The sequence below is a fragment of the Chrysemys picta genome, chromosome 17 (assembly GCF_011386835.1).
Source record: "Chrysemys picta bellii isolate R12L10 chromosome 17, ASM1138683v2, whole genome shotgun sequence".
Lineage (NCBI taxonomy): Eukaryota > Metazoa > Chordata > Testudines > Emydidae > Chrysemys > Chrysemys picta.
In genome coordinates this window covers 4,702,168-4,713,733 of record NC_088807.1, presented here as the reverse complement: position 1 = coordinate 4,713,733, position 11,566 = coordinate 4,702,168, and the positions used below count along the sequence as shown (strand labels likewise).

At 43.1% G+C, this 11,566-nt stretch overlaps 1 protein-coding gene across 2 annotated transcripts in view; it reads right to left on the bottom strand.

The window, feature by feature from the left end:
• WDR62 (WD repeat domain 62) overlaps positions 1–11,566 on the bottom strand; it is a 42,976-nt gene that overhangs the window by 2,102 nt on the left and 29,308 nt on the right. For both annotated transcript variants that reach the window (XM_065571539.1, XM_065571538.1), the window contains exons 21-29: positions 11,265–11,317; positions 9,954–10,157; positions 9,313–9,464; positions 7,411–7,535; positions 6,973–7,131; positions 5,080–5,206; positions 4,046–4,157; positions 2,362–2,428; positions 1,230–1,315 (exon numbers count right to left, since the gene is read on the bottom strand). In XM_065571539.1, coding sequence (XP_065427611.1) covers positions 1,230–1,315; positions 2,362–2,428; positions 4,046–4,157; positions 5,080–5,206; positions 6,973–7,131; positions 7,411–7,535; positions 9,313–9,464; positions 9,954–10,157; positions 11,265–11,317 — 1,085 coding nt within the window. The remainder of the gene's footprint in view (positions 1–1,229; positions 1,316–2,361; positions 2,429–4,045; positions 4,158–5,079; positions 5,207–6,972; positions 7,132–7,410; positions 7,536–9,312; positions 9,465–9,953; positions 10,158–11,264; positions 11,318–11,566) is intronic.

Here is an 11,566-nt window from a genome sequence, read left to right as displayed (position 1 = left end):
CACCAGTGCCAAGCAAGGCAGGACAATTAGCTCCCACCTTTCCCAGACCCGTACCTCCCATGTGGTGTTTTGTATCTTCATAATGCTATTAAGGAAGTCTCGGCACCTCTGTGCTATGAGAATTATCCCAGTTTATAGCTGGTGAAGGACAGAAAGGTTAAAAACCAAGGGACAGATTTACAAAGGGATTTAGGCACCTAAAGATGCAGATAGGGGCCTAGTGGGGTTTACAAAGTGCCTAAGCAGTTTAGGTAGTTAATTCCTATTGAAAGTCAAAGGTATTTAGGTGCCTAACCACTGCTTTCACCCCCAACAGAGAGCTATGCACCCATGTATGCACCTTCCCTACCGTGCACCCACCCATTGAAATCAATGGGCGGAAGATGGCTAGAATACCTTTCAAAATTTGGTCCTAAATCGCCAAATATACGCATCTCTCTGATTCAGGTGCGCAAGTAGGGTGACCAGACAGCAAGTGTGAAAAATCTGGATGGGGGTGGGGGGTAATAGGAGACTATATAAGAAAAAGACCCAAAATCGGGACTGTCCCTATAAAATCGGGACATCTGGTCACCCTATGTGCAAGTGCCAGAAGAGAGAGAGAGAGAGAGAGAGAGAGTGTGTGTGTGTGTGTGTGTGTTTTCACAAGCTTACACACAGTGGAGGGATTTGAAAATTTCAGCTCAGTTACTTGCCCAAAATGACATCACGTCAGTTTCAGAGCTGGGATTGAAACAAGAATTTAGCACCAGCACCTACATCTGTAGTTACTCTACTACAACTGGACATCTCTAGTAGGCACGATGGCACCATACATGGACCATTTAGGGGACAGAGTACCCCACATCGGTCTACTATAGGGTTCTTTACATTGTCCTCTGAAGCATCTGGCCCTGGCCACTACAGGATACAGGACTAGGTGGACCCAGTATGGCCACTCCTATGACAATCTGTTATGGCAGGCCCAGTCTAGATGAATCACATTGTAAAGTCACCGAAGCAGGCTCAGTGGGCAACAGTTAAAGACCACTCCTTGACGGTGTTCCTCTATGCTAATCTAGACATCATTAACAAATAGCTTGCAGCCATTTTGATGATAAACATCACGGTGAGTTTCAAAGGCCAGTAATTCCAACAATAGGTAGGGCTCCTAGCAAGGATGTTGGAATTTGTTATTCCTTCCCTGGGTGTGATAACATCCCATGCTTTCAGTTTATCCCACACTGTACCTTGTCATAAAGCTGCAACGTCTCCTGGAACGCAGTGCACAAAGGCTGCAGGTTCATTTCAAAACTTCTGATGAGGATCTGGGTTTCTAAGAATAAAAAGATTTACTGGGTTTGGACATGCAGTTTCCACATCTGGAGCTTTCCTAGACAAACGTCATCAAGTGGTTGTACTGCAAAATTCAGCTGTCATCTTCCATTATTTTAGCCAGCGACTTTCTTTAAATGATGGTGCTAAACCTTTCCAAGAGGACGAGTATAAAACGTGAAGTCTCCTCTAATCATTCTTGCAGATTTAGTGACAAGTTTTTGGCTCTTCAAGGGCAACTTAGAACCTTTCCTTCTCTTCACAAAGTCAGAAAGATGACATCAGAATTATCTCAGTCTAGTAAACCAATTACAGCTAGAGTAGATTAAGTCATGGGAGAGTTTACGCAGAAGGCAGAGAGAGAGTTCAAGGCTAAACTGTCACAGAATTCATTAATATAGGAACAGTCCCATTTACATTGCTGATCACCTTAAAACTTACTTCAAGGGCTCTCTCTGTCTGGTGCTGGGACAAGCAAAGCTACTATGAATTAACAAGGGAGGCAAAGAAAGGTCTTTCTGAAGAGAAGAGAGCAAACAATGCCACCTTGTGGAAGTCAGAAGGGAAGGCGAGAGCTACTACAAAAAGGACAGGAATACTTGTGGAATCACTCCTGTTCTTTTTGCGGATACAGACTAGCCCGGCTGCTACTCTGAAACCTGTCAAGAGCTACTACAGCAACTCTGAAGATTCAAAGTGCGGTGCGCATGCCATTTCTGCGTATTATGGACATCACTGTCACGAAAGTTAAACCAAAGACAAGCGCAATGTTTTCAGAAGCTTCTAAGTGACTTAGGAGGCTAAGTCCCATTGATTTTGAAAATGGAATTTAGGTGATTTTGAAAATTGTACCCAAGCTTTTTCAGACCTATATTGCTAAATTCCGACAGACAAAAGGCACTAAATCATGTTTCTAGCCCTTTTTTTTTTTTTTTTAAAGCCAGCTGTATACTTGTGGGAACAAATGTGAAGCATGCTTGGGTCATTTTCCATGTTTTTCCCTTCCCCAAATGAAGGATCTCGTCTTGCAATTAATCAGCATCTTACCTGAGGGATTGCATGCCTTGGAGTCTGTTTTTTCCACCACCTCAAGGGGCTTTTCTTCCAATGGTTTCTTAAAAAAAATATACACAGAAAAGTAGGAAAATAAACCCATATAACAAAGATCTTAGTTTGGCTACAGTGTGTTACGAAAGTTTGAAATGATCCTCTAAGGTGGAATTTTCAAAAATACTCCAGTCCCATTGATTTTCAAATGGGATTTATGCATCTACATTACCTACTTTAATAAATCACACCCTTCGTTTTCATTTCCTCTCAATAAGACATACACTATATGTTTCGTATATCCTGGTTTTCATATTGCAGTAACCATTGTGCTGTGTTACACAGAAGAAGAACACAGAGGAAACCAGTATTTATTAGATACAGGCACTACAATCTTAACAGAATACCGAGGTGGACTTAAAATGACAAATTCATGAAAATAATGTTTTCCCTCCACTTCCAACACTCATAGTAACCGTTCTGTGTTTTCCCCGCTAAGAGCGAATAACATTGCTAGAACAGGAAGCAAGTGAACAATGAAAATCCTGCTGTATTGTAGCTGATGATCTATCACCATAGGTCCTGAGAGCCTCATAATCTTGAATTGTGAAAGTGAATCTGTAATTGATTCAGTTTACATGTCAAACGGTGATTTTCTTAACAGGTGGCGTCACAAATGCCACTGAGCATCTGAAAACCCAGCGGTGCCCTTTTTGCTTTGGGTATCATCCCTGGCAATACAGATCCTCCAATCAGAGACTAGCTGGTGTATCTGGGGTACTTATATTTCCCACAGTATCTCGATGCCTCACTGCTTTTTTATTTTTATTCTCACAGCATCCCTGAGAGGCAGAACGGTGCTATTATCCCCGTTTGCAGAGACGGGGAACTGAGGCCCAGAGAGGCTAAGACCCAGGTTCTCAAAAGATATTTGAGTTCAATGGAAGTTAGGAACCTAAATACCTATGAGGATCTGGGCCTGAGTGACTTGCCCAGAGTCACACAAAATGTCTGCAGAGGATCAGGAATTGAACCCAGGCCCTAACCACAGGACTGTCCTTCTCTAGTTCATTTAATGCCATCACCTCTGGGGGAGGGGAGGAGAACGTGTGTGGGGGGGGGGGGGGGGGAGGAGAAAGATAACTAGAGCCCTGGGTAAATCACATTTTCACAGAAGGCATGGCCCCCAAATGCCCCCAAACAGTGATCTTTTAAGTTGTTTGTGTTTGTTTGGTTGGGTTTTTTTGTTTGTTTTTTAAAAGGAGAATGTCTGCCAAAAGGCTTTCATACAAAAAATTATCCTAACTAGTCAATTTCAAGAATGGAATGAATTTTTACAAGTAACATTGAGACTAACCTTGAAATTGACTACATTTACTTGAAAGGTTTATTCTGTGCAAACTATGTAAAATTCAATACTTTGCCATTTATGCGGTTATGAATTTTCTAAAAATTGTGAGTTATACAGGGCCCTAGATCAAGAAACAATGAACCATGTTATTAATTGTTTATTGCTTTGAAGATTGAAGAGATCCCATCTGGTCAGTGTAATTTGTGGTCAAACAGTTTCTAGGATTGGAGTTAAAAACACACCCTTTGTCACACTTCCGTCACTTGTAATAAGACGCAGTGTCTCATTCAGTATTCTGTATCAGGAAGGGTTCTCTTTGGAAGATGAACATACCTCTGAATTCGTGGCCTCACGAGATAATTTACTCTCTTCCTTAACTTGGTTTATTGCATCTGTAGTACTTTGCAATTGCTGACGTGCTCTTGGAAGAAAGGCAGCGGCAAGCCTGGATGTAAATATACATGAGTCTGAATCAGGTTTGATGGATCAGTTAAAGTTGTGTACCAAGCAACCTTTATGATAGACAAGGAGCTTTACCACGAAAGCCCTGAAATTACCAGCCAAGAGACAAGACAGTTGTCAGTTTACAGACATTAGATTATTGTGGGCAGTGTTGTAGCTGTTTGTGTCCCAGGTTGGTTGTTGGACAAGGAGGATGAGGTAATAACTTTTATTAGAACACTTCTATTGAGCTTCTACAGAGCTCTTCTTTAGGTCCTTTAAAGATCTGAATCTAATACTTTAGGTTAGTCCTCTCTGTTCCCAAGTAAAATATTAAAGTTGTAGTTGAGTTTCCAAAAAGATTAGACCCTCCAAGAGTCCATACGTTCTACTTTCTAGAGCGAAGATGCTCAACTTGCATTTTAAAGCTTGAAATTAAACCTCTTCAATGGAATGCCCGCAAGCAGCTGCCTTATCGACTTAGGTGCTTCTGAAAAACCCTGCGCTAACAGAGTTAAATGACCAAGTTGCACTGGAAGTCAAGGAGATACACAGTTTGAAATTGCTTAGGTACTTTAGAAACCCCCACCTTTAAATCACTGTCACTATCTTTTATCCAGCCGTCTTGGACTAGAACTAGTGTACACAGTTCGGAGCTGGAGTCGTACCGATGAACAGTACCACTTCCTGAGAACTCAAATGACAGACAAAAAGGGAATTAAAATAAAAAAGAAGTGATCCAGTATGCATGGCACTTTACAGCCAAGACAGTCTCTGCACCAAGTGTCTTGCTGTCTTTAGTTATTTCAGATACTACGGTGATTGATGCTCTATAAACAGGATAGATTGAGACAGACTGGTGAGTGAAAGGGAGAAATAACCATATGAAAAGGTGTATTTGGACCCAGGAAACGTGCTGCACCTACCTGCTGTTCTTCTGGCAGCGTGAGAGAAATCTTGCAGAAATACTCAAACGTGGATTCAAGAACAGGTTTTTTTCGTCATCCGCCTCTTCAGGTGGCTTCAAATCTTTTAAGCAGCCATCAAACTTTTCTGTGTTTAAAGGAGAGAGAAACATCCTATCAGAACTGTGTTCTGATTCCCTAGTCCCACTGCTCTAGAATCACAGACCAATAATGAAAAAGTTCAAGAGGGGAAAAAAAAAAATCCTGTTTATTAGGGTAGTGCCCAGGGACCAAGTGAGAACAGGGCCCAATTGTGCTATGTGCTATACCAGGGATCGGCAACCTTTGGCTGGCGGGCCAGGCTGGTTTGTTGACCTGCAGCATCCGCAGATTCGGCCAATTGCAGCTCCCACTGGCCGCGGTTCGAATGGGGGCTGCGGGAAGCGGTGGACAGCACATCCCTTGTCCCACGCTGCTTCCCGCAGGCCCCACTGGGCTGGAACGGCAAACCGCGGTCAGTGGGAGCTGCGATCGGCCGAACCTGCGGACGCTGCAGGTAAACAAACCAGCCCGGCCCGCCAGCGGATTTCCCTGATGGGCCACGTGCCAAAGGTTGCCGATCCCTGTGCTATACAGTAGTAGACCGATCCAGCTCCAAAGAGCTTACAGTCCAGCAGACTAGACACCCACAAAGTAGGGGAAAGGATAGAATATTCAGGCAGAGTGACGTATAGGGATAATTATATTGACCACCTTTGTAAAGTGCTTTGAGATCAGAGATTGAAAAGTGCTACATCAGAGCTAGGAATTTATTCTTATCTGATTTCAAATACAGACTCAGAGTATAAAAACCAAGACAGGCCATAGTCTTTGTGCCTCAAGAGAGAGAATCGTGTGCAATCTGCCTGGGTTCTGAAGTGAACGACACTAAGCCTCAGTACTGTGTGCATTCCAGATACTGAATACATACTAATAAAGGCAAATAGAAGAGCTTCACGTACATGAAGCAATTTCAAAGGTTGCTGCCAGAAGTGAAGCTCCTTGAAATACCCCCAAGAAAGCCAACAAGCTGTTAGACAGGCTGTGGTAATAATTAGGTCTTTGAGCCATACAGGACAGTTGTATTGGCTTTGAGATGAAAAAGACAAGATCTTTGAAATCAAATGCAAAAGTCTCACTGACTTCAATGGGAGGGGCTGATCCTACTATACAAACAATTCCAGATAAGATGTAAAATGGGTGTGAATTTACCACACTACATAGATTTTTGATACACAGTAATTATGATTGAGGCACATGGGTACAGAAACATTACATACGGTTATGCTGAAAGGTGCTAATGGCTTGGCTCCAAAGACAATCACAGACTTGCTAAAGCCAATGGGTGAGCCAAGCACTCTTTCACGCTCAAGGGAGAAATCAAGCCTCTTCAGGTAGTTTAAAACAGCTGCTGCCTTGGGCAGTGATCCCTCATTACCCATAGGCCACATAGCAGCACAGTGCTGAGCTGTGTGGACGGAGGGGTTTTCCTGGCTGCAGACACAGGCTAGGAGACTGGTTGTAAGCTGCAGGATGGGTGTAGAAGGCAGAGAGCCAGAGGAAGAAGATAGTAGAGTGACCCTAAAAGGAAGCAGAGGGACAGGGCTCCTTGTCCATAGAGCCCACTAGAAGGGCAGATGTCCGATTTCTGAGAGAGGAAACGTTTGATTCTACTATGTGCAGGGAAACAGGACGCTCTGGACAGTGTCCTGTACATAACCAAGACCACACAAGCATATACCTGATTGGTATCATCAATTTCTCATCTTAATGAAGACAACCCTACAAAGCCCCGAATTTTGGTGAACCACTGCGGCCAAAGGGGCAACCATATATGGCGTTATTTTCATAGTTTATTTGGTACTTAAGCGGTACCTTCAGCCTGGGCATCTGCCAAGGTCTCAAAATGATGTTTCAGGTACTTCTCTTGTTCTGGGGTTTGGGGTAAAGAACTGTCTCTCTGGAAGTTTCCATCCAAATCAGTTGTTTCTATTTCCACGTCCAAGTCTCCATCTGAGCCCACGGAGTCCTCATCTAGCATTACATTACACCGATCAGAAAGAAAAAAAAAAGAGTTAAAGAGGAGAGGCAAAAGGAAGTGATAGTGGAGTCTGGCATATGTTAGGTTTTCTATTAATAAAGTCACACCCAGCTTAAACAGCTTTTCTGAATACTTTTAAATACTTCAAAAACGGCCATGGATATACAACTCCATACAAGTAGAGATTTTTAAGCCCCAACCCGCTGCTTTATCACCCTCCCATCGTTTAATATTATAAAGGCTGGTTATGCTGTTGTATTTTCAAACCTTACCTTCCTGTGGTCGATCAAAAGCAGATGTTTCAGAATCCAGAGATGTGACGAGGCAGCCTTTGTCTTTCCCATTTTTGACTTCCTTCTGATAAAGGGGCTGAAGATGGAGCTCCTTCACATATTTACTTGAAAACGAAAGGAAAAAAAGAAAAAAAAGCAGGGTGATGCATTAAGAATTCTCACAATTTTCAAAGCACTGTTAAAGCATTGGGTTTTTTATGATACACTGGGAGAGTCAATAACTCAGGCACAGAGGGTCGTTCATCTGTAGGCAACAGTGTTCAGCCATCACATAGTAAGTTTTGATCTACATTATATGATTTGGAAATTCCAGTCTGGCTTTTCACGGGTGGATAACACTGAGTGGGGGGGGGAAAAATCCCACCATCACAATTATTCTAGCTCAAAGGCTCAGCAGGAAGGATCAGGACTGAGTCCCAGATCCTCAAAAGATATCTAAGCTCCTAACGTCCATTGATTTCAGTGGAAGCTAGGAGCCAAAATACCTCTGAGAATCTGGGCCTGCTGCTTCTTGAGGCTAAAATACTTTTTCATCCGGAGAGGTATTTCCCACATCAGGGTATTAGCAACAAGAGCGAATGAACTTTTAGAAGTTACACTGAAAAAAGTTAGTTTTGAAATTCTGTTTGAGAGTCTCAGAATAGCCACATCATAAATAAGTGTGTTTGGATGGTAGAATATCTAGTGATTTCATTTGTCATCTCTTTTTCCATTAACAATCAAGAACCATTACTTAAACCGAGCAGATACTTTGGAACTGACACCCTCAGGCGAGAAGCTTTCTGGGCCATCTGAGAAACCAAGGGCTGGATATTAACCAGGCAAGTAGGACAGGAGGAAAATAGCAGGAGGACAGGAAAGAGAAGAGTAACAAGCAGCAATTACGGATAAGTAGTTTTATCTTGTCTTCTCTTCCCCAGATCTAGAGAGAGACATACGAGGCCTAATAAGCTGAACAGATTTGCAGAAGGAGCTCAGAAAACCCGAGGAACGAACTCAACACTGCAACCAGTTCTATAGGAAAGTTAGCTGCCGGGTGGTGAAGGAGGCAAGCACTACCTCATGAAGGAAGAGAAAAGCCACGTCCCAACTATCATGCGGCTGACCCATCACTTTAAGTGGAGCATCACTTGCTCACAGCATGAATGGGGGACAGGGAGCAATAAAGGATATAAAGCCAAGTTTGCCCAGTTGGTTTGCCAGAAGCTGGGAATGGGCGACAGGGGATGGATCACTTGATGATGACCTGGTCTGTTCATTCCTTCTGAAGCACCTGGCGTTGGCCACTGTCGGAAGACAGGATACTGGGCTAGATGGACCTTTGGTCTGACCCAGTATGGCCGTTCTTGTTTTTCCAATCTGCACAACAACAGTTGTTTGGATTGCTTTCTGACCTAACTAGGGCCTTCCAGTGAAATTATTTTGCAACATAAATAGCCTTCTATTGTCCTTTGTCTACAGAAGAGCTTAGGGTTGCAACCTCACAACACAGACATGGCGATTCACCAGGGAGGTGGCTAGACAAGTGGCTATATGGAAAGCACAAAAGCAGACACTTCCCAGTTTCTGACCCCTAGCCGCAAACTTCCTTTTTCCACCATAGGAAACGTTAAACTAGTCTGTCTTGCAGTTATCGGAGCACCTGACATGGACCAAGACCCCGTTGTGCCAGGTGCTGTACAGAGAATTGCCAGTACTTCGGGGAAATTAATTCTAGAACACACAAGTCACTCAGCCCAATAAGACCTATGAACTGCTAAGACTAACATATGAATGAATACCTTGATACAGCTCTACAAATAGTTTTAATTTGGCACAAAGGAAGGGAGGGCTAATACGTAGGTACGTGCCAATTTAATCTTATTGCGTAGCAACACTAACCTTTCTGCCTCTAGAGACCTGTCTCCGGTCTGTGCATCATATATGCTGTTTCCACTAGTTTCAAGAGATTCCAGCTCCTGATTGGTTTCGTCCTCTGAGAAGAGATCCGAGCGTTTGAAGTCCTCAATGACATTGCTAGGGGAATTCTCAGTCTGTAAGAAATACAAAGCTTCATTTCTTCTTAAAACACAAAGGTTCTCAAGCTACGCGTTGGCTTGCAGACCTTAAGGGTATGTCGTATCTACGCTACAATCAGAGGCGTGATTGCAGCTCGCATTGGCATACCTGTGTTAGCTTTAATCTAGCTAGCGCAACTGAAAAATAGCGGTGAAGACGACATGGACCCCAGCTCAGGCTAGGAACGTGAATATGTATCCAGAGTTCCAGGCGGGCTGCAATCACATCTCTGACTGTACTACACTGACCGCCCTGAGGCTAAGTAGACGTACTCGGAGATGGCTGGATGTGGTTCTTTACACAAGGTAGGGTAGGTACAAGTGCTCAGGAATCATATTTCTTGATAAACAGCAAGTGCAATAAACGAGGGATATTGACAGAAATGAAATTTATTCTGAACAAAGTGACTTTGGTTCTCTTAAAAGAATAAAAAGAGGACAGTCTTAACTATAAGGATCACTAACCTCCAAGAGTAGTTGGTCCAGATTCTTCGGCTCGAGTTCAGTGTCACCCAGGAAGTCATTTTTTATTGGGGTAAAGTAACTAATCTCGGTGTCTAAAAGGGTTTTAATTGGCTCTTTGTCAGCACGTTCCGCCCATCGTCCTTGGGGCTGGTAATTCACCCTTGGGTTAAATGTCATGCTGTCCGAATTTTCTGCCTCTCCCAGCTAGAGAAAGAAAGTTTTCCACGTTTTTAAAGCACTGTGTGTAGTTTCTATGGATTAAATGCAATTGCAATCATTTTTTCAGTTCTCAGTGAAGTTATGAAATGAGTAGACTTAAAATATTTTAAGGACAAAAACAATGTGTTTGAGAGGGAGAAAAATCACTGTTTTACTTAGCCGCCAAGACATCAGTTTGAGATCGGAGGGTTACGCATTTGGAGAACTGCAGTAAGTAAATTAAAAGGTAAGCCATTTTGCTGACGTTTCTAACAGAAAAGCCCATACTGATTGGTGACTGACGTTTTACTAATAGAAGAAATGCACTTTCTGAATGCAGATGGCCTGTCTTGATCTGGGGGAGAATATCCAGAAACCGTTCAAATCAATGGAAGAAGAGAAAGTTTGGGATGACCCCCTTTTATAACTCTGGTTTATTATGTCAAATCCATGGCCACTGTATGAGCGTTTACCCCTGCCCCATGGTCAAACGGTTTTACAATGATTTTAGAACCCTCAACTCAAAGTGGGCACCTGCCGAGGCAGTTTAATGATGAAGGCTCCTTAAAACATCTCATATGCCCCGTACTTTTTAAATCATTTTTGTAATTAAATGAAGGAAGCAAAGGACAACAGCTTTCTTTTTAAGTGCCCAATTGTATCTCCAAGAATTGTTTAGAATCCTGTCAAATGCCTCACCTTTCATGAAACTCATGTTAGAGTCTATGAATCTTTATTCCTGCCCCTCTCATGGGTATATTTAAGGCAAGGGAGAGAAACGTGGCCAGCAATTTGTTGCTATTATTGTCAGATGAGGGACGTGTGGAGAACAATACCAACCAGCTCGTAGATTGAGATCTTCTGATGAAAAACACTGAGAGCTGCATAATCTTTAATGTATTTATCACCACAACATCCCAGTGCTATTGTCCCCATTGTATAACTGGAGAACTGAGGCCCAGAGAGGCTAAGTGACTTGCCCAAACTTACACAGGAAGTCTGTGGCGGAGCAGGGAAATGAACCCAGGTCTCAGACTAGTTCCCCAGCCGCTGCATCGTCCTCTCTCTCAAGTAAAGCCCTTTTATACAGCTACATAATAATGCCCAGCTTACCAGTCTCTTTGCCCACATAGGTAGCTTGCCATTAGTTAGTATGCAGATAGGATCTGAAAAACAAAACCAAGCGACTGTTGAGACGAGCAATACAGTTTATGCTGGGAAGCACGGACTGCAGCGGAATGCACTGAAGGGCGTGGGACCTTGTGATTTCTAGTCCTGCGTGTAATGGGTCAGCAGGCAGCCAACCACGTCTGTGTTTTAACCACAGGAACATGCTCCCACTCTACTGAAGTTTAAAAGACTCCTTGACCACCTAAAATATTTTCTATTCCCCTCTCCCCCCTCTGTGATTCCCC